The sequence below is a fragment of the Zea mays genome, chromosome 7, assembly GCF_902167145.1.
Source record: "Zea mays cultivar B73 chromosome 7, Zm-B73-REFERENCE-NAM-5.0, whole genome shotgun sequence".
NCBI classification, from domain to species: Eukaryota; Viridiplantae; Streptophyta; class Magnoliopsida; order Poales; family Poaceae; genus Zea; species Zea mays.
Genome location: NC_050102.1, coordinates 5294399 through 5316500, shown reverse-complemented (window position 1 = coordinate 5316500; position 22102 = coordinate 5294399). Strand labels below are relative to the sequence as shown.

General features: G+C 44.5%; 4 protein-coding genes across 4 annotated transcripts; 3 read left to right on the top strand and 1 right to left on the bottom strand.

The window, feature by feature from the left end:
- Nucleotides 1–1385: 1385 nt before the first annotated feature.
- Nucleotides 1386–4570, top strand: LOC100192864 (uncharacterized). The gene is made up of 14 exons (NM_001138053.1): nucleotides 1386–1480; nucleotides 1587–1649; nucleotides 2045–2116; nucleotides 2214–2321; nucleotides 2434–2514; nucleotides 2676–2729; nucleotides 2820–2945; nucleotides 3046–3135; nucleotides 3237–3356; nucleotides 3448–3564; nucleotides 3696–3812; nucleotides 3918–3974; nucleotides 4084–4158; nucleotides 4295–4570. Exons 2-14 carry the CDS (start codon nucleotides 1608–1610, stop codon nucleotides 4391–4393), a joined length of 1158 nt encoding a protein of 385 aa, NP_001131525.1. The 5' UTR covers nucleotides 1386–1480; nucleotides 1587–1607; the 3' UTR covers nucleotides 4394–4570.
- An 8910-nt stretch (nucleotides 4571–13480) lies between these two features.
- Nucleotides 13481–16042, top strand: LOC100273929 (uncharacterized). The gene is made up of 3 exons (NM_001148321.2): nucleotides 13481–14658; nucleotides 15010–15251; nucleotides 15596–16042. The coding sequence occupies exons 1-3, from the start codon at nucleotides 13506–13508 to the stop codon at nucleotides 15653–15655; spliced, it is 1455 nt and encodes a 484-aa protein (NP_001141793.2). The 5' UTR covers nucleotides 13481–13505; the 3' UTR covers nucleotides 15656–16042.
- Nucleotides 16043–19867: 3825 nt separating this feature from the next.
- Nucleotides 19868–20749, bottom strand: LOC100286020 (photosystem I reaction center 6). The gene is made up of 2 exons (NM_001158908.2): nucleotides 20436–20749; nucleotides 19868–20344 (listed from the first exon to the last, which is right to left on the bottom strand). Exons 1-2 carry the CDS (start codon nucleotides 20595–20597, stop codon nucleotides 20102–20104), a joined length of 405 nt encoding a protein of 134 aa, NP_001152380.1. The 5' UTR covers nucleotides 20598–20749; the 3' UTR covers nucleotides 19868–20101.
- A 194-nt stretch (nucleotides 20750–20943) lies between these two features.
- LOC100276366 (High-light-induced protein chloroplastic) lies at nucleotides 20944–21944 on the top strand. The gene is made up of 4 exons (NM_001150172.2): nucleotides 20944–21128; nucleotides 21248–21411; nucleotides 21478–21600; nucleotides 21691–21944. The coding sequence occupies exons 2-4, from the start codon at nucleotides 21256–21258 to the stop codon at nucleotides 21757–21759; spliced, it is 348 nt and encodes a 115-aa protein (NP_001143644.1). The 5' UTR covers nucleotides 20944–21128; nucleotides 21248–21255; the 3' UTR covers nucleotides 21760–21944.
- The last annotated feature ends 158 nt before the right edge of the window (nucleotides 21945–22102 follow it).

Genomic DNA, 22102 nt, shown 5'->3' with positions numbered 1-22102 from the left:
AGTATACCATTAGCATTAGCCACCAGGTCGCGGTAAATGAGGGGGCGAGCAGAGGAGAAGGCTCGCGGAAGGCGCCACACGTCAAGACACGCCGCGCCTGCCGTCTCGTCGACTGGTCCGCCCCGCCACCATCGTTCGTCACGCGACGCGACCGCACTTTCCTCTCCCCGATCCTCCAGTCCCAACCGGCCAACCCGACTCCTCCTCCTCCTCCTCGCCTATAGATACCCAGCCCCCGTCTCCTCCTCGTCTCCGCTACCAGCCCGACCCACCACCACCATCGCCACCATTACCCTCTCGCCCCTGCCTCTCCGGCCGACCCCGTCCCATGCCGCAGCGCGCAGCGGCCGCACTGACACACCAGTGAGCGAGCAGAGCGAGGCCTGATGCGGCAGCGGCAGCAAGGCGAGGAGCACCGGGAGATATTCGTCCAGTGGAGACCCTGCGACAAGAAGAGGTCTTAGGCCCTCCGCCGCCACGCGCACCGGCAGACAAAATCCGCGCAGGCCTTCTTCCGACCCGCAAAGGCGCCGCCTTTTTCGCCGATTCCACAGGCCGGAGCCCGGGGAGAAAGACAGACAGACAGACCGGAAGATGAGCGCATCCGTGGGCCGGACCCGCGTGGGGCGGTACGAGCTCGGCCGGACCCTCGGCGAAGGCACCTTCGCCAAGGTCAAGTTCGCCAGGAACGTCGAGACCGGAGAGAATGTCGCCATCAAGATCCTCGACAAGGAGAAGGTCCTCAAGCACAAGATGATCGCCCAGGTAAAAAGCATGACATGCCATGCCGTCCCATCCCATCCCATCCATCCCCTGTCTCGGTCTCCCCCGTCCTCTGTTCCTGCTCCGTTACGTGTTTCCTGTTCCATTCAGTTCCTTCTTTTCTCCTCTCAAGAAAATTAGAGCCAGGACGAAGAAACTCTCTATTGTTTTCTTATCAGAGACTAGAATTTAGAGCCAGGACAAAATCAAACTCTCTCTCTCTCTCTCTCTCTCTCTCTCTCTCTCTCTCTCTCATGCGTTTGCTCCTCCATTCATGGACCATCACTCGTTCAATGAGTTGTAACAGGCGACGTGCGCTCTCGCGTCTTTTTTCCTGTTCATCACGTGCTTTTCATCACCCCTGTTGATTTTTATGGATCTTCGGACGGAAAACACCTCTGCAAGTCCGGCGAAACTTAAATCCACGCTCCTTTCCGTCACTCCACATCATACACACGGGCGCACTTCTCTTCGCTGTTAAGCAAGTCGCGTTGCGTCCGAATTTGTCTTCTTTCAGAAAAGGAAAAAAAACTTTTTTTCTAGAGCCGCCACCGTGCGGAAAAATCAAATCGGTTGTCTGAAAATTAAGTGGGAACGCGCCACATCGCTGGACCACCGGTAAGAGTTAATACGGTCGGCGGCGAGCTTTGACGGTAGCAGACGGGCGACCACGGGCGTCTCGTTTCGTCGTCGTCTCGCCCGCCTTCCGTTGGAACGTGTGCGTCGCTGTTTGGTTGGGACGGTCAGCCTTGTCGTCCCAGTCCGGGCCAGGCCAGTTGATGATTTTCTTGACGCGCTCGCGCTGTTGTTGTTTTTTTCTGCAGATCAAGCGAGAGATCTCGACCATGAAGCTCATCAGGCACCCCAACGTCATCCGGATGTATGAGGTATGCGTTTTTCCCTGCATTAATCCTGTGTACGAGCTGATGGACAGATGGAAACTATATACGAGAGCAGAGTAAAAAAAAGGGTTTTTTTTCAGGCTTGTGCAACCTGAAACTATACACAAAATGACCCTAATCTGAATGATCTGTTCTTCCTCCCATTAAGAGATAAATATAGTTCTCTGAATCGGCAACGAACTGATTGATGATAAACGTTGGACCACACCAAACTATGCCTTTGGCCGATCTTTTCAAAAAGAGAGAACTACGCTTTCTAAGTACCACTGATTGTCTGTTGCTCGACGACTTCTACCTTTTGTCCCCCTCTCTCGCGTCCCTGTCCACTCCTGTGCGTGTCTGTCTGCCCATTTATGTGCTCCCCTCTCGTGATCGTGAAGGTGATGGCCAGCAAGACAAAGATATACATCGTCATGGAGCTCGTCACCGGTGGCGAACTCTTCGACAAAATCGTGAGCGTCATGTCCTCTATCACCCTTGTCCGAATCACTGCACTCAGCTCCTCTCCTAGCATGTGATGAATGAATTTGCGCCCGCCCTGTGGACTAGGCCTCGCGTGGAAGGCTGAAAGAGGATGACGCAAGGAAGTACTTCCAGCAGCTGATCAACGCTGTCGATTACTGCCATAGCCGAGGCGTCTACCACCGCGATCTCAAGGTGAGTAGTACTGCTTACCAATCAGTTTTATATGGACAAGCGTGCAGGTTCAGCAGGAAACTGTGTTTGATCTCTCTGTGTGTGTGTGTGTTTTCCCCTTTCTTTCTTTCAGCCTGAAAATCTCCTGCTTGATGCTAGCGGCACGCTCAAGGTTTCGGATTTTGGACTGAGCGCACTATCTCAACAAGTCCGAGTAAGTAAACTCCCCCCCCCCCCCCCCCCCCCTCTCTTTTTTGGATAAACATGCGCATAAAAAAAATACTAATGCCGTGAAACAGTCTGTGCCTGAACCTAACAAATGGAACATTTTCTAATCAGCTGATGGTTTTTCAATACCCTTTTGTTAACGTGCAGGAGGATGGTCTGCTGCACACAACCTGTGGAACTCCCAACTATGTTGCTCCCGAGGTGCTGACCACGGCTACGCTTTTAATTACGTTCTTATTCCCACTCAGTGAAGTATCTTGTTCTCATTGTCCAGTGCTCTTGCGTCTACAGGTTATAAACAATAAGGGCTATGATGGAGCTAAGGCTGATCTGTGGTCATGTGGAGTGATTCTCTTTGTCCTCATGGCGGGGTACCTCCCATTTGAAGATTCGAACCTGATGTCGCTCTACAAGAAGGTTTGACAGTCTCTACCATGACAAGAGCTCAAGAAGCGCAAGGCTTTCCTTCTTTTTTCCCTTAATGGTTGCTTGACACTTGGTCTGATTTTTCATGCAGATCTTCAAAGCGGATTTCAGTTGCCCGTCCTGGTTCTCCACAAGCGCAAAGAAGCTCATCAAGAAGATACTTGATCCTAATGCTAACAATGTGAGTTCTGCTGTTCGTACATAACCATCATTTTTAATCCATTCTGTTCAGCATCTCTGTAGGTATACTAACTGTGTGCCATCGTTTTGTGGCCTGTGCAGAGAATAACTATTGCAGAGCTCATTAACAACGAGTGGTTCAAGAAGGGGTATCAGCCTCCCAGATTTGAAACAGCAGATGTTAATCTGGATGACGTGAACTCCATCTTCGATGAATCCGGGGTAAGCTTTTTGCACCATACAGTTCATATTTCTGTATTATCTCACAACTCATTGCATGGGCAAGTTAAAAAAAAAGTTGCTTTCAATGCAGGAGCCAGCACAGCTTGTTGTTGAGAGGAGAGAAGAAAGACCATCAGTGATGAACGCTTTCGAGTTAATCTCTACGTCTCAGGGCCTCAATCTCGGGACGCTCTTCGAGAAGCAAACGGTATGTTCATGACCTTAAGTTAACCGATGGCCCTGAACTTCGGATGATAAAGAAATGAAATCCACTAGACTGCAACCAACCACGATAACCTTTGCCTAACTGAATGCCCTGCAATGCCTCTGTGTTACTAGGGTTCTGTTAAGCGAGAAACAAGGTTTGCGTCAAGGCTTCCTGCAAATGAGATACTGTCGAAGATCGAAGCAGCAGCGGGACCCATGGGCTTCAACGTTCAGAAGCGCAACTATAAGGTAGTGGAAGTTAAGGATCACAGAATTAGGGATGCAGCACCTTGTTTTCATAGTTCCATTCCATCTTAGCATTTTTGCCCTGACAAGCACTGTCTGAATCATCAGCTGAAGCTGCAAGGGGAGAACCCTGGAAGGAAAGGTCAGCTGGCCATTGCAACAGAGGTACAGCTTCCTGGTTGTGCCTAGACTTCCTGCATGGTCTGTTGTGCTGTTCTTGGCGCCTCTGTGCTTTAGACTGAAACGAAAGAAAAAAACTACCTGATGCCTGAAGGTTTTCGAGGTCACGCCTTCCCTGTACATGGTTGAGCTGCGCAAGTCCAACGGCGACACCCTTGAATTCCACAAGGTATATGTGGTGATTGAACTTGTAGTTTCATTATTCATACTGTGATGTTTAACGCTCTGTTGGAGCCACGCTACGCTACGAATGAACGGACGAAACAAACTGATTCTGTCATGGTATTGGGTGTGTTTCGCCGCAGTTCTACCACAACATCTCAAATGGACTGAAGGACGTGATGTGGAAGCCGGAGAGCGGCATCGTGGAAGGCGACGAGGCGCGGCAAAGGAGGTCCCCGTGATGGGGTCTGCAACCAAGTTTTAGAAGTAGCGCTGCAGATAACTAGTCATCAGGGAGCCTGGCGGGAACTGAGCCTGTGACTGCTTCCTGTTTGTTTGGATGTTTTGTTTTTGTCTAAGGTGCTTTCTGACTAAAGTATGCTGGATAATGTGAATGAAGAATGTGCAGAGTTTTCAGCAAAGTAAGGTTGTCGGATTTTCTTTCGTTTGTGCAGTGTTGCACGTGGTGGAGAGTTGCCCGTTGCTGACGAACTTGCTATCTTGCTAGCTAGAGCCTAGAGGATAAATATGAATTCAAAATACGAGTAGAAATATCTTAAAGTCTGATAAATTTTGTAGAGAAAAATATAAAGATCCAACACATCAAATATGTATACTATAAAGATATAATTAACATTATTTATTTGATATCATAGATGTTATGGATTTATTATATAAATTTGGATAGTTTTAAGATTTTTAAGTCTGATAAAATTTCTACCACTTCTTCGGTCGCTGACACGTGGCCCTCCCTCTCTCCCCCACGACGCAACAACTGGTCTCTCTTCGTACGCCAGTTGCGCCACTCCATTCTCTCCACTCGCTCCCCACGCCTACTCCAACCCTAGCCTAGCCTCCTTCTGCCTTCGACCGCCCACCCACCTCTCCCTCCACTCTCATGTCTCGCACCAGCCCTGACCGTGAGGTTCTGTTACCGGTACTCACCACGCTCCCAAGGGTTCCCCAAGTGTTGTTGCCTGTTCCCCACAACGCTTGCGCCATTGCACGCTCCCTACGGTTCCATAGAGTCGAGATCGCCGGAGATGGACTAGAGCGCGGTGATGGCAGATGGCCTAGTGGATGCCTCCGCAGACACTAGGGATGGCAATGGGGATTTTCTAGGGATGGCAATGGGGATTTCCTCGTTGGGTTTTCTCCCATGCCTGTTTCCGTGACGAAAACAATTTCCCCGCGGATAAATCCCTGTCGGAGATCCCCGTCCCAACTTAAATTACAATTAGGACATACTTCATATGTTATTAATGCAAAACATTGTCACTTATACACATTGTCAGATATAAGAAATCATTATGTGTACATCAAAATAAACACATTTGTACAATTAGTAATCACTTGACAAGATAATTATTTATTTTTATGATTAACTATTACATGAAAACGTCGTCACTTGTAAGTTTAATGGGTCCCCGCGAGGAACGAGGATGGAAAACCCATCCCCATTTAGCCGTCGGGGAAGAATTTCAGACTAAAGTATGCTGGATAATGTGAATGAAGATTGTGCAGAGTTTTCAGCAAAGTAAGGTTGTCGGATTTTCTTTCGTTTGTGCAGTTTTGCACGTGGTCGTGAGTTGCCCGTTGCTGACGAACTTGCTATCTCGCTAGCTAGAGCCTAGAGGATAATTCCAGACAAAATAAAAAAAGGAACTACGTAAATATGAATTAAAAATAATGTAATTACTTGATTTGCAAACTATTTCAAGTTATAACGTTCTAACTTCCTTGAAGAGTAGAAATATCTTAAATTTTGATAAATATTGTAGAGAAAATATATAAAGATTCAACACATCAAATATGTATACTATAAAGATATAATTAATTAAAAAATCTAACATTATATATTTGATATCATAAATGTTATCGTTTATTATATATAAATTTGGATAGTTTTAAGATAAGTCTGATAAAATCTCTACTACTTCTTCGGTAAGGGGTAGGTTGCCTCCTGTCATTTTCTGCACTTCGTACGGACGCTGACACGTGGGCCCCCTCTCTCCCCCACGACGCAACAACTAGCCTCTCTTTGTGTGTCCGCTCCATTCTCTCCACTCGCTCCCCACACCTTCGCCAACCCTAGCCTAGCCTCCTTCTGCCTCCGACCGTCCACCCACCTCTCCCTCCACTCTCATGTCTCGCACCAGCCCCAATCGTGAGGTTCCATCACCGGCGCTCACCACTCTCCCTAGGGTTCCCTGAGTGTTGTTATCTGTTCCCCACAATGTTCACACTGTTGCACGCTCCCTAGGGTTCCACAGGGCCGAGATCGCTGAAGATGGACCGGGGCACGGTGATGGCGGATGGCCTGGTGGACGCCTCTACCACCACTAGGGATGGCAATGGGGAATTCCCCGTCGGGATTTTAGCTCCCATGTCCGTTCCCATGACGGAAAAAAAAATTCCCGCGGGATAAATTCCCGTCGGAGATCCCGTCCCAACTTAAATTATAATTAGGACATACTTCATATGTTATTAATGCAAAACATTATCACTTATACACATTATCAGATGTAAGAAATCATTATATGTACATCAAAATAAACATATTAGTATAGTGAGTGATCACTTGACAAGATAATTATTTATTTTTATGATTAACTATTACATGAAAACATCGTCACGTGTAAGTTTAATGGGTCCCCGCGGGGAATAGGGATGGAGAACTCGTCCCCGTTTTACCCGTCGGGGAAGAATTTTTCCCCGTTACACCCTCGTGGGGAAGAAACTTCTCCATCCTCTAATGGAAGGATTCCCTGCGGGGAATTGGGGATCGAGTCCCATTGCCATCTCTAGCGGCCACCGACCTGGCCTCAAGAAGCCGGTGGCGGTGTAAGCAGGGACGTGTCCCGAGAAGATCCGCATCGAGAAGTGGTGCCCTTGCCCCTGCCCCTGCTCAGCGAATCGTTGGCCTCCTCTCCTCCACACACCCACACCGCCAACCTCCCATTTTCGTGTCACCCCGCTCACCTCCTCCGCCATCGGCCCAAACTCAAGAAGCTGGTGGCGGGGTAGACAGGGCGCCCCCCGAGAAGATCCACATCCAGAAGTGGTGCCCCTGCCCCCTGCTCGGTGAGTCGCCGACCTCCTCGCCTCCACACACCCACCCCCGTCACCCTCTCTTTTTCGTCGTAGCCCCGCTCACCTCCTCCTCCACTGGCCCGACCTCAAGAACTGGTGGCGATGCAGACGGGGGCACGCCCTAAGAAGATCTGCATCCAGAAGTGGTACAACATCTCCAAGGACCATATCACCCTCAAGGGCTACGAGCTCCACGACGACATGGGCCTCGCGCTCTACTACAACTCAGGGTCGTTCTTGAGTTTTGAGGGGCTCAAGGCGAGATTATAAATGGAGGTCCTAACATCATTAGAACTATTTTTTACTATTATGTATCATATAAAAACTTTAGAGGTAGAAAATAGAAGAGAGATTATTAACTCTATTGTAGAGATTACTTTAAAAATGGTTTCTAACATTTCTAGATGCAAAAACATCAATGATTAAAATAAATTACTTTATGTAATTTGTTAAGCATAATTACTTGCTAGAGCCATTAAAAAGAAGAGAATGCATATATAAGTTACTTGAGCGGTAGAAAATAGAAGAGAGATTATTAACTCAAATATATTGTAGAGATTACTCTAAAAATGGTTTCTAACATTTCTAGGTGCAAAAACATAAATGATTTGATTCTCCAAAAAAATAGAATGGAGAGATTAACTCACATGGTCTATATGTGAGCCATATGTCGAAGAATCTTACGGTGGAGTGAGAATATTGTTATGCTATTCGCAACAATGTTTTTAGATTAAGTGCTTGTTTGGAATGGCTCCATCATCTTAAAAGGTGAATCTAGATCTAGAAATCACTTGGATTCGTGGAGCGGCTCCACTAGTGGAGCTGAGGTTCGTCAAGGTGTTTGGAATAACTACATCTTGTTATGCTATTCGCAACAATGTTTTTAGATTAAGTGCTTGTTTGGAATGGCTCCATCATCTTAAAAGGTGAATCTAGATCTAGAAATCACTTGGATTCGTGGAGCGGCTCCACTAGTGGAGCTGAGGTTCGTCAAGGTGTTTGGAATAACTACATCTCACTTCCATCCGAACCCCATATACTGGCTCTTTTCCACTTGCTTCCTTTTTCCTCTGGCGCCTTTCTTCTTCATTCAATGACCAAGGAGTCAACTCGAGCTAGCATGACCGACGCGATGCGGGCGAGCACACGGGGAGCGAGGGTCATGGTGATTTGGTGGTAAGCTCGATAGTAAATACGACACTTGCATGTGGATAAGGCTTTAAGTCTATCTATAGAGTCACTCGACTAAAAGCTTGGTCCTTACCGGTGTCCTTGCGAGGGGCTCTAACAAGAACTAGGATAAAAGCATGCATGAATTTCTCAATACCTCGATAAAAATGTCAAAGTCGTTGATGGAAGTTTGGTTTCGATCTCAATTAAGTTTTCACATATTATTTTTTGCTTATCTAGAATACTTTCTTAATTTAGCTTGCTAGGCTAGTGATAGGATTGAAATCTAGGTTACATAATTATTTTGCGCTAGATATATCGACATATCTAGCAAAACCACGACTACATATCTAGATAAGTTATGTTTAGAAAAAAAAACAACATCATATATTTATGACCGGATGTAGTAGTTTATGAAAGGCTATCAATTGCCCCTAATGAAACAAGCGTAGTACCTAATCAATGACCTTCTCAAAATCTTGTTGGGCACCGTTATTAATATTAAACTTTTTTTTTCTAAGAAAGGTCTTTAACTTTTTATAAGCCCAGCCCAAAAGTGAGAACCGCCTAGCTGTCTTACTACTTGTGGCTACTTATTCAGTTTTATCGAACTGAAGTGAAAGACTGAAAGGTTGCCATGAAACTGCCTGCTCACATAGTCACATACGGGTGATGCTGTCATGCTGTATTCTTTGTTTGTACCAAAAATGGACAATTAACCCAGCCAAATCCATGGGCCCTGGCCCAGGCCCAATGCCCGAATTCCGGGAAGGAATATAAGGCCCAGTTTCCTTCGTCAGCGCCGCCGCCGCGTGGGCGGAACAGGAAATCAGCGGCGCGAGCCCACGGTAACCGGCCGTCCGGCCGTCCCCGTGCAGTCCAGCCGATGTGAATGCACGCGGGCCGTCTCGTTCTCCGATCGAGTCAGACCACACCACTGCCTGCGCTTGCCCCCGCCCGGCCTCGAGGCCTTGCTTGGAGCCTTGGACCTTTGACTCGCCCCGGCGCGAACGCGGCCGCGATGCGCGAGGAGGTGCGGAGCTCGGCGGCGGCGGCCCCCGACCCGCCGCCCGGGAGGTCGGCCTCGCCACCGCCCACACCCGTCGCCAGGTACGCCGCCGTCTCTCCCAGCCCTTTCCTCGCCTGTCCGCTGGGTGTCCGCGTGGCGACTATCTCCGCCGACCCCTCGGCGCTGCTGGCGCCTGGCCTCCGGATCGGGTCTCACGAGGGTTCCCCTGGCTGTGAGGTGGCATGTGCTTGGAAAATTTTGAATTTTCGCTCTGGATTTGTGGCCCCTGTAATTGGAGCTAGCTGTGTATGTCAGACCGAGTAATCCGTTCGTTAAACCCTAGGGGGTGCCAGTTACCTGAAATTACCTTCTTTTGTTGGGGTCTTCTATGCAGAATTTAGGAATCAGATGGAAAATAGTTTCGTATTTGCCACTGTAGCATGCGAGTGTTGTTATGTCCCAGGTCATGTTGAATAACCTTTTTTTCCCTCCTTTTTTTATCCATGATAGTATATGATCTCCATTTTCCGAGCAAATGATGTCAAGGCTAGTCTTGCGAAGGGCTTGCAACATTAAGGGCTTGCAACATCTAATCCGTTATGAACTAACACGAACTCGTAGGCTGTGTTGTTTTATGTTTAATATGTATAATTACGTTGCGCTCGTCTGCTTTCTGCCTGCCTGTACTCAAGCTCCTCCATTTTGTCTTTGCAGTTCTGCTGGTGCCTCGTCGCCCCCTGCACAAACTAATGTAGCTAGCATAGACTGGCTAGACAGTGACCAAGTGTCCAAAGCAGGATCCTCTCATATTGCTCCGCCGACGTCTCGGCCTGCGCTTAGTACTAATGCTAATGGAGCTGCCATGGACTGCCTTCAATCATCATGCAGACCATGGGAACGAGGCGACCTGCTTCGTCGGCTGGCTACTTTTAAGCCTTCGACTTGGGCTTCTAAGCCGAAGGTTTTTCTTCTCTTATTGGGCTCTTACTGACCTGTAGTATTATTTTTTTGTGATTAACCGTTCATAAACTGTTGGTTTTTCTGGTGAGGTGTTTGTCTTGCATTTTTTACACCCCCATCTCTAAATGATTGTTTGGAATAACTAAATGATCAGAACTCTGACAAAGATGCTTATTGCTGATTGGTTGTCAATCCCAGACCAGGGAGTTACAATGTTATTCCTTCGCTTCTTCCTTATATGATGTTTTAGATTTTTGCACAGCTGCACATTTGCAAAAGATTGCATACCCCTAATCATGGATACATACCCCCAATAAAGTTGTTTCTCCTACTATGGTACTAAATTATTTTGTCTACAAAAACCAATTAACTCAGAATGAGTATTGTAGCTTTTAACACATTTAATTGGTTAAGGGCACTTCCGGAATATATGGAATTATGGATATATCTGAAAAAGAATAGATGAGTGATTTTCGTCTTGCATATGTTTTGACTTGTAAAACATGCTGTTTTTTATGCCTTCATCTTCACTGTGATATTATTGAACTTGAACAGATTGTCATTCTTAAGCAGCTCGCTAGTTAAAATTTTGTCTACATTGATATTTTTATATGCTCCCTTTGAAATGCCCAGCCTGTTTGACCCCATATAGCTTATTTGCCATTGTTGACTTCTATCTAAAAGAATATAAACTAGAATTGAAATTGGTCATGATAGGTTATTTGAAAAATAACACTATTGACTTATTTTCTACAGGCTGCTAGTTCACTGGCTTGTGCTCGAAGAGGCTGGGTGAACATTGACATGGACAAGATTGAGTGTGAATCATGTGGTGCACATCTTATATTTATTGCATTGACATCCTGGTCCCCTGCTGAAGGTATGCTCGAAGTCGACATGTTTTTTATTTAGATTTTCCAAGTTGGAACTCTCTGGTTTTCCGTACAATGTTAGGTTTTATACCTCATTTAAGTGGCAAAAACTCGTTTACAGATTTATGCATTGGTTTCTGAGAAACTAAGCTTCTTTACTTGTGATTAGTATTTTTGCAGCTATTGCTGTTTTTGTTTATCGATGAATGATGAGTCTTGGGCCAGTTAACATTTCATGGACTTAAATATATCATTTTTTTGTGATTGGCGTCATTTGATAGTTTTCCTGCAATAATGTTGTTATTAACTGTACAGATAAATCTGAGCCAGTGAATGTTGCAACTAAGGGAACTATTACTTGATCTATGCCAGAAATTTCTATGATATCAATATGCTGCATATTTCTACTTCCTTGCTTCTGTTGACGGCAGGGTTCTCTCTGAAATAAATTTGAAATCATTAATTTACTATTTGCTTGTACTTGTTGAGTGAAGGAATCAAGGAACACAGTGTATATTTTGCATTCTCAGTCTAACATTCATATGATAAGAAATGCCATCAAGTGCAAATTGTTGTATCAAGCTAAAGGCTAAAGCAATCCAACTTTTTTTGAAGTTTATGGTTCAATCTTTTTTGTATGATTAGGCTGGAATTTTACAGCAGTTACCTGCTTCTTCTGTGTTGTCATGTACACTTTGTTTCCAATGGAAGATGGCTAAGATTTTTTAATTCAAATAAGAAATAAATGCATCAATGCACTGAAAATATACTGACCACTGACTGCTTAATTTTGATGATGCTCACGCCCATTTGCATGGGCCCCAGTATTACATTCTGACAATTGTGCAACAGAGGAGGCATATCTATTTTATTTGTTGTGAATGTTTTTCTAGAGCTGAACTATATTGAGTTGGTTGGACACTTGGACTTGATATTGGCTGAACTTGTGCTTATTACGTCTAATTGTGTTTATAGTGCATTCTCAATCCAGGACATCTGTGCCACTTTATCATTGGATGGTAATACAATTTAGTTTAATTTCTCAGTGCTGATGATCTGTTTGAAGCTATTGATGGATCTACAATATCTAAAACTTCATTTGGTTTTACTTATGTTTTTTGTCACTAAATTAAACTGGAGTATTGCCAGTATCTTGTCACAAAATGTAACATGTTCATCTGGGGAACCTAACTAACTTGTTTGGACCTTTTTGTTATGTTGTAGTTATAAGTGCTGGGGAAGCTTTTGCTGAGCAGCTTGATGCTTCACACCAGAATAATTGTCCCTGGAGAGGAAATAGCTGTGCTGATAGCTTGGTCCAGTTCCACCTGACCCCGTCAGCTCTTGTTGGTGGTTTTAAAGATCGCTGTGATGGATTGTTGCAGTTCACGTCTCTTCCTGCTATTGCCTTATCTGCAATTGAGAGTATGAAGCTAACTAGAAGCGTTCAAATTGATCGAGTCTTATCCCAGTCAGTCACAGTTTTGTCTGGGGAGCTGGGCTACAGAACAGACAGTACAACTGGAATTGATATCGCCCAACAAGATGAAACCTGCTGTTACTCTCAAGTATATCTCTTCATCTCTTGCCATTGATTCCTTCTTGTTGCCTTTTTCATTGATGTATTATTTTCAGAACATGGAGCTTTATTTGATCTAGGTCACTCCCATCTGATTGATATAGGCACAGAAGCTTATTAGCGTTTGTGGATGGGAGCCTAGATGGCTTCCTAATGTTCAAGATTGGGAAGAGAATTCGACACGCTCTGCCAGAAATGCAGGCTCAGCTGAACCAGATGGCCAATTCCATTCCCAATTTCCTGAGCATCATCAAAATTCAAACTCTGTGTCAATTAAGAAAGACAAGGGGAAAGGTAAAATGCATGTCAAAGATTCTGGATGCAGCATGAGGTCACCTTTGCTGGATTGCAACCTGTGTGGAGCTACAGTGAGAATCTGGGACTTCAGATCTGTGCCACGCCCTTCTCATTTTAGTCTGAATAACATCGACATGCCTGATACAGGAAGGAAGCCTGTGTTGGTCCGCGGTATTAGTGCGACAAGTGGGATCAATGGACTGGTCACTGAAGGAGCAGAGAGAGAAAATATTGAGGGACGTGATGAGGCAGGTATTGTTGAGGGTAAGTCTCTGTCAAATGCTCAAGTCGACTTAAATCTGACAATGGCAGGAGGTTTGCCGTCAAACAATTCTGCATTGCCCCCGATGCCTGGACATCTTAACTATGGTGGAATGGGAAGAGATCTAATTATTGGGCAACCCACTGGAAGTGAGCTTGGTGGCCGTGCAGCCTCAATTGAATCTCGGGGGCCTAGTTCGAGAAAACGTAACCTGGAGGAAGGTGGGAGCACAGCTGACAAACCAATAAGCAGGCTTCAGCCTGCTGACAGCATTGAGGGAACCGTCATTGACCGTGATTGTGATGAAGTTGATGACGCCGCACAAGATTCTGGTGCTAGGAGCAAAAGGTCTCGTTGTTTTAATCTTTTTGATATTAATCGCCCATCTTCTTCAGGAGCTGGTCCCAGCAGAAATTTAAGTTTCGACCTGGATATAGATGTTAATAGGTTTGATACATCTAATGCTGAGGTTCCATCCGCCCTTCGCAACCCATTTCCAAGGGACTCTATGAGGGAATCTTCTGTTATTGCAATGGATACAGTTCACGGCATGGAAGAAAATTCAATGGAGAGTGTCGAATACCATCCATGTGATGTTGATGATGTTAATAAGCCTTCTAGTGCACTCAGGAGTGGTTTAATGAGTGACACGTTGGATCCGAATTATAGCAACCAAGCACAGCAAAGCAGTTTTGTACAGCCTGCTGCTGAAACTGAAAGCAATGCAAGAGAGATAGGAGGGAGTAGTATGAATGGAGGGGAAGAAGTCCTCAATGCTGAAACAACCCCTGCATTTGCTAGAGATCAACTTAGCCTGGGAGTTAGCGGGGGGAGTGTCGGGATGGGTGCTAGTCATGAAGCTGAAATTCATGGGATTGATGTTTCTGGGCATAAAACTGGTAGCGTTGTCGGAGATGCTGATCCAATTCCTGAGCTCATCGAGACTATGGGCCACACTGGTGAGTCAGCTCCTGGACCTGCATTGATGGATGAGTTTGTCCCTGAAGAAGTTGGTCGAGAAGGTCCTAATGGTGATAGCCAAGATATGGCATCTCGGTTAGCGGTTCGAGCTGACAGTGGTTCTAAAATTTGTGGTTCAACTAAAGCTGATTCAGTTGAGAGTGGAGAGAAGACGAGCCGTGAGAATAGCGCACATCCTTCTCTTTCTTGCAATGCAAGAGTTTTTTCTGGCATTGATGCATCAAAAGACGAAGTGACTGGTATAATGCTAACTAACGATGACTATGATCCAGGAAGTGGTCTAGGTACTTCATCTTGCTGTTCGAGCATGTCCATTATTGCTATTTTGTGCTTTTCCGAAGTTGCAGACAATTGCTTCTGTTGAACTACATCCGTCTCTTATCCTGAAGTTTTATTTTTACCATTCAGGATCACATTCATATAGTCTTCGATTTGCCGTAAAAATTGCATATTTCTCTTATTGCACTCATCCACGGCTTGCATCCTTATTTTTGCCATTCCAGCATAATTCCATCAGTTAGGCCTATGGCATAAAAACTTCACGTAAATTGACCATTTGTCCCTCAAAAACAGCATATAACCTCCTTTTGTTTTATTGTATATGCTATTTATTCTTTCCTACGCTTGGTTGTCAGGAGCAACAAATGGAGGAAACGATTATGAAACAGGTCTTCCAGACTTCGATCCAATAAGGCACCACAACGATTACTGTCCTTGGGTGAATGGAAATGTTGCTGCTGCATGTTGTATTAGTACCGGTTCGAGCACAGCTCTTTCAGGCTGGCAGCTCACGGTAGATGCCATCGAGACTCTGCAGTCTCTTGGCCAGGCTCAAAATCAGACGATGCAGTCAGACTCTGCGGCTTCATTATATAAGGTAAATGCTGCTTCATTGTTACGCAAAAGGGCTTCTAGCTGTGTTGGTTAGGTGGTATGAGTAGCACTCAGTTTCTAATTCGACTCCCCTTGGGGTTCAAGGGTTTTCTTGAACTGTGTGAGGTATTTTTCTTGATATAATGTTCGAGGGCTGTCTTACCTTGTAGGTCGAGTTTTTTTTTGGCTTCGTCGTTGCAGTTTATCCTATCATCTTGTGTGGACATGTTTATTCTATCATCTTGTGTGGACATGTTGCTGTCTTGCTGCATATCATCGAATGAAGATATAGAGAGATCGCATCATGTACTAAGCCACTTCCACATCCTGTTGTGTCATATGTTGCAGGACGATCACGTCCCGCCTAGCCGGAAGCTGCTGAAAAGTGCGAACCACAGCAAGAGCTGAGCTCTGGAGCAAGATTCTTCAATGCTCATAGAAAAGTTGTCTTGTCGAGGCCCTAACCTGAGCAGGGGCAATGGCTTGCATTTCTGTGAAATTTGGTCTTAGTGTGGTCGTGCTGCATTTACCGGAAGAGCTTAGAAACCATGGACACGCGTGATAAGAGATAATTCTTAGGCCGTGATGTGTGCAGGTGACATGGCTTGTCCCCCGCCATCTTGCAAAATTGTTTATGTCAGGTTGATTGTATCTATCTACATACATGTTATGTTATTTCAGTCTCCTGGAGTCTGTAACATGTAACGTGCCATTTCGTTGATGGTTTGTCCTACTGAATAATATTGACACAGACGACCACATTTATGTATTTTGTGCGAAAACTTGCAAGGCCCTCGATCGAGATGTTAAGCTTCCATGTTGTTGGGCGTGTATCATATGCTAGGGCTTCCACTAGAGTATTTTTTTAGGGTTCAAATACAAAGTCTGGGGGTTTGGTTGAGAATGTCTAGGATTTATCTCTAGCCCTCCTAGACTCTTTTGGTTAAATACAAGCCCTACCAAGATTCAGAATGAAAGCATCCTCTACAAAAATGAAGGGGAATATACTTTTTTCATAGTGAGCAAAATAGTTTCTTCGTGAGTAGCGAAGAATCGTTTTTTTTACTAGAGTGAGTGAAAGAGCACACCTTTGGAACCCACATCTTTAGCTATGGTCAGATTGGTATTTGAAATAGTAGATAATGATAAGTAAGGGTTGAAGATAGCCTTAGCGTCAATGCTCCAAGTGGAGGCTTTCACATGCTCAATCATCCATCATCAAATCTGCTGATGTGTATATATTATAGTATTGGATATAAAATGAAACGATGAAACCCACTAATAATCTCGAAAGTTGACCTATGTTTTTCCTCTAAATTCTAAGTTTAGATAGAATTAAGCTAAATTGGTTATTTCTGTAAAATTAGGCCATGTTTGTTTCCCTCCTATAATTATATAACTCTGAGAAGGGTAGGATGGTAAAATATTACTTTGAGATCACAAATAAACTGAAAGAAGCTAGCATTGTGTAGCATATTTTAGCTTATTTATGATTCCAAAGTGATATTTTACCATCCTACCTATTTACCATAATTCAACTTATATAATCTAGAAGTAAAACAAATACACCCTTAAGCTTAAATAGCTAATTTTTATTATAATTGAGCTAAATTTGTTAAAGATGTGATGATTTGAGGTCGAAGCATCGACGAAGAACCCCACTTTGACAATGGGAATGATTACGGCATCTCAAATGCGGGGAAAGTGATATTGTTTCCTTCCAGCATTATATAATCTAGTTTATAGATTATATAAGTATCTAAAGACCAGCTTATGGAATATCATGATTTAGTTATTTAGATTATATAATTTATCTAATAATTTGTGTTGTTTGTTTGTCTCTCAACTTAATTAAGCTAGACTATATAATCTCAAGGATAAATAAATAGGGTCTAAGACTGGACATAAATGTACAAGAACTGTGATATTATGACATTACTAGTCCCGACAAACATATTAAATCGAAGTGACATTTGTTCTTAGCTTTTCACCAGTCACCACACTAGCTTCGTGTCACTTCACCTTTCAGAAAAGGAAAAGGTTTGCGCTACTTGGAAAAGCACCGCACTACACTAGCTTTGTGCTACTATGGAAAGCAGTGAGCATATTAGTTGTTGCCATACATGTATGTGTATTTGAAAGAAAAGAAGATAAGACAGATGATTGTCTATTCATGTTTTCAGCCCAAAACAAGCGTCCTTCTATCACTCGGACTCCATACCAGATAGCCTGACAAGGCCCAATGGTGGCCGATGGCCCAACTTCACCCTGCACACCAAAATGTGACACACGTGCGGTCGGTCTCCCACATCTCCTCACTACCACCACTTGTCCTCTTTCATTTCCAAGGTTCCACTAGTAGATCTTTGATTTTTACCTTTAGGCCCCATTTGTTTCCTTTTATTTTGAGGAATTGGAATCTTACTAATGAAATAGACTATTTTTTAAAATGTAACATTCCACCACTTTCCAAAGTTATCATATAAGCTTATCTCAAATTCATGGGGTGAGAGATGAAAATTGATTCTATAGATTTACATGCTATTTTTCTTATGAACAACTTATAGCACACTCTTATAATTGCTTCGCTATAACATAAATGTAGCATATAACTATTTTTCTCATATGATTTAGGATAATATACAAATATATTACATATATAAATATATAAACTTAATTAGTTTTGTCTAAATTATAATTATTAAAATGGAACTCAATTCCAACGAAAGAAACGGGCCCTTAGCCTAAAACTAGGACTGATATAAGCACTAGAGAATGGGCATCTGTAGTCCCGGAATGACAACATTGTAGCAGGTGGGGATCAATATCACTTTCTAAGCATTTTAGATGCCACAACCATTCCCACCGCCACAATGGGATTCTCCGTCGATGCTTCGACCTAAGGTCATCACATCTTTAACAAACTTAGCTCAATTATAATAAAAACTAGCCATTTGATCTTAATTCTAGAGAAATAGCTAATTTAGCTTAATTCTATCTAAACTTTGAATCTAGCAAAAATAGCTAACATAGGTCAATTTTAGGGAAAAAATATTCAATCTAGCTTAATTATAGTGAAACTTAGTTGTTGTAGCATAACTTATTCAGTCACACTCAATAGCTAAAATTAGTCATTTCAACTGAACTCTATCTAACTGTAGTTAATGTAACTTAATTCTTACTAATTATAATATACAAAGTTTTAAGACACCTCTATAATTAGCAGCACCTAAAGATGACGATGTCAAGTTGTCTAACTCATTTGCCAACTAACTGTTCAACTGAACTCTAGGTAGCAGGTAGCGGTGAGATCTCTAATAATCATCTGATGAATTCGAGTTTACACTAATTGGATGTATGCATATTGATACTTGTTATGTTGTTTTAAAAAGATAAAACTTGAACAACTGATGACAACAGAAATAAAGGCACCACTTAAAAAACCTTTTTATGATTCATAACTATGGTACAAGTGATTTGGGTAAGTGGATTGATATGTGCTGATGTATGTGATGTGGATGAATATATGTGTTTGTGAATGTATGTCATGTATATGTGTTGTGAATGGATGTGTGTATATGTGTATATATACGCACGCACACCTGTGGACGAATATAAATGATTAATTTGTAACAATATATACAAATAATTTCCATTTAGTTAGTGCAAATTAGCTTATTTTTGTTGGACAAGTCAGGACGATGAATATTAGCTAATTTTCATCGGCTATTCTTAAGAATTGTCTAATTTTTGTCTATTAATCTGTAAGAACCATATACCGTTAAAATGAGCTAAAATTTTTGTTGATATTTGGCCGACGAAAATTAAACACATGTGTTAACGTCTTGATGAACTTGCTTGCATGTGCCATTTAAGACCTTACTATGGTGTTTAATTTGAGGAATGAGCTAGTTCATTATCTTATCACTCCTCACTTTTTTGTTTGGTTTGTGGAATGAAATCAGTTGATCCATCACCACATCATTCCTACTAATATGAGGAATGAGTTTATCCTACCAAATTTGAGAAATGAACCAATAATACACTACCTCATTTTGGGTAGAATGATTACTCAAACCAAACGCTCCCTACATATCGCGTGTGGTGATTACTACGGGGGATGGAGAACTTTTCTTTTGAAAACCCTAGGGTAGAAGAAAATTTCTTTATACCTTATTTGGTTATTCCTATCACATATAGATTACACGAGATTGGAAAAAATTATGAAAGATTTTGAGTTATTTAGGATTTAATTTAAACCCACTCAATCCCATCCAATCCATGTAGGGCCTTGTTTGGTTATTTTAATTCCATGTGGGTTGGTGTGTATTTGAATGGAATGAGATATATTTTGACTTGTTAGGATTTAAACCGACTCAATATCATCCAATCCATATGGATTAATGTTGAAACGAACAAGCCCTAGATTGGTACCGAAACCAACGAGCAGACTTTATTTAATTGCGTTAGGATCGAAGGGGGTTGGAGAGAATTAAATCTCACTTTATTTAAATAGAGAGTGATTTAATCTCTTTCGATCCCGATGCAACCGAACAAGTCACTAGTTAGTGATATTTATTATTCTTTCTTTCAGATATGATCTGGATTTATCTCTTTTTTATAAGTTTTAACCGCTTGCTAATTGCTATCATGGAAGGTAGAAGTCATACTCATCGATCGGGGTCAACGCAAGAGGACTAGAGGAGCAACAGGAGCTATATGTCCATTGGAACCAAGATGGATGCAATGTACACGTACGCACGCACACACGTTACAAAGTCACCACCTGCACCTGCCGGCCGGCGGCGCGATCGAGGCTGCTGAGTCTGATCTTAACAACGGCGACGTAGGGATCTAGCCGATGATCTGGTCGAGGGCGCCGGTGTTCTTGAGCCCGAGCACGATGCCGACGCCGAGGATGTGGCCGACGGCGCCGCAGGCCAGCGTGTCGGCGAGGGTGAACCCGGCGGGGTCACCCGTCTGCAGGCCGGAGTCGCGCGCCTCCAGCTTCAGCCCCGCCGTCGCCTTGCGGTTCGCGGACGGCGCCAGCCCGAACCGCCCCGCGAACAGCATCAGCGTCGTCGTCGTCACCATGATCTGCGTGCGTGCATATGCCGTCGTCAGTGATCTCGTCGGTCTTTTCCTCACGTACGTACTCATCAGACTTCACATGTATACATATACCTACCAGGTTGGTGGCGGAGCCGATGTAGTCGCAGCGGATGCCCTGCGACGACGACCTCTTCCTGCCCACCCTCACGGACGGCAGCGCTGCCACCGCGGACCTGGGCGCGGCGTAGCCCCGGAGGCCGTGGAACCGGGGCACGGCGGCGGAGAGCTGGGATGCCATGTGTGGCGCCTGCGTCGTCGTCGTCGTACGTCGCACCTCTGTGCCGCTGTACCGTCCTCAGCTAGCGCGGAGTGGTGTGGTACTGGTGGTAGTGGCGGTGGAGCTCAAGTGCGTGTGGCTTAAAGCCTGGACACGGCGAGGCGTGGGATGGGAGCCACCGGGGCAGCTTGTGGCCTGCAGCGGCCACTCGTGGATAGGTTCAGGATCTTCGCTGCTGACGTGGCGTCGTCTCGTTAGAGCAGGGAAGCTGCCACGTAGATCGGATCGGATAAGATGTGATACTGGTCTCCTCTCCACTCATGTTGCTTGCTCAATGTGTGGCCGGCGCTGAGACTGAGAGCTACAGCTCGCTGGCTGAGTTAGTGGCTCTGGCCGTCTGTGAACCAAGAGGACTTGTGTGAGGTAGGTGAAACGAAGTCGTCGAGCGCTCTTTCCCTCTCTCTATACCTCTCTGTCTGCGACGCGGTTGGATAGGCTACCGCCAGGTGCCGACTGCCGAGGCCCTCACCGGCGGCGAAGAGCGCCCGCCAGGTGCATTCTCTCTTTCCTGCCCGCTGTGTGAAACCGAGTTCCCAAACTCTGTCTTCAACCTATTTGGCTGTTTGATGGCTACTAACAGTAACTTCTAACACTCGGATTTGGATGAACAGTCCCAGCAATGGCAGCAAGGTGTAGCCTTTCCTCGTCATCCCTGTCGGTCCATGGACCCCTCCGCCACAATAAACCCAGCAAGAGACTCGCTCCATGCCTGCCATCGGCGCCAAGACCAGGAGCCGCTGCTCTGAGAGCGCGTGCTGCGAAACTTCCTCCAGGGGTGAGTGACACAGGCCGGGGGGAATGCTTCTGTTAGCTGGTGTTCATTTTTCTGCTGTGCGTTCAGGTTGAAGCGCCCAGGGTGCAGCCGAAGCTGAGCGAGCCCTTCTTGGGGTTCACCCAGACCGCGGAGATTTGGAACTCCAGGGCCTGCATGATCGGCCTCATCGGCACCTTCATTGTGGAGCTGGTAATGGATGGGCACGACGTTTGAGGCGTTGCTTCTATTCTATCTGAGTTTCGTTCTCAACGTTCGATGGACCGGCTTCTTAATTTCCAGGTGCTGAACAAGGGGATTCTTCAGATGATTGGGGTGGAGGTGGGCAAGGGTCTGGACCTTCCTCTTTGAAGGGTGACCAAATAGTAACATTATCGTTTGATGGCGTATTATGCTGGCCGAAAAACATGAGGGTTTCACTTGCTTTTGACTTGGTGGCTACATATGCATGTTCATCAAGCATGTCCTTGGATATCCGGATGTTACAACATCAACTATGTTAATGACTTGGTGGCTGGCCGTTTGACAGGGTTAATTGGTGAACAAAAACGTGTGCCTTGTGAAACAGAGGAAGATAATTGATGCCACCGTGAGATTAGTACTGGTTTATAAGGTAGTATACATCGGTACGAATACGACGAATACACGTGGCCGACGATTTTGATTCTCGTTTATGAACAGATGAATTTACATT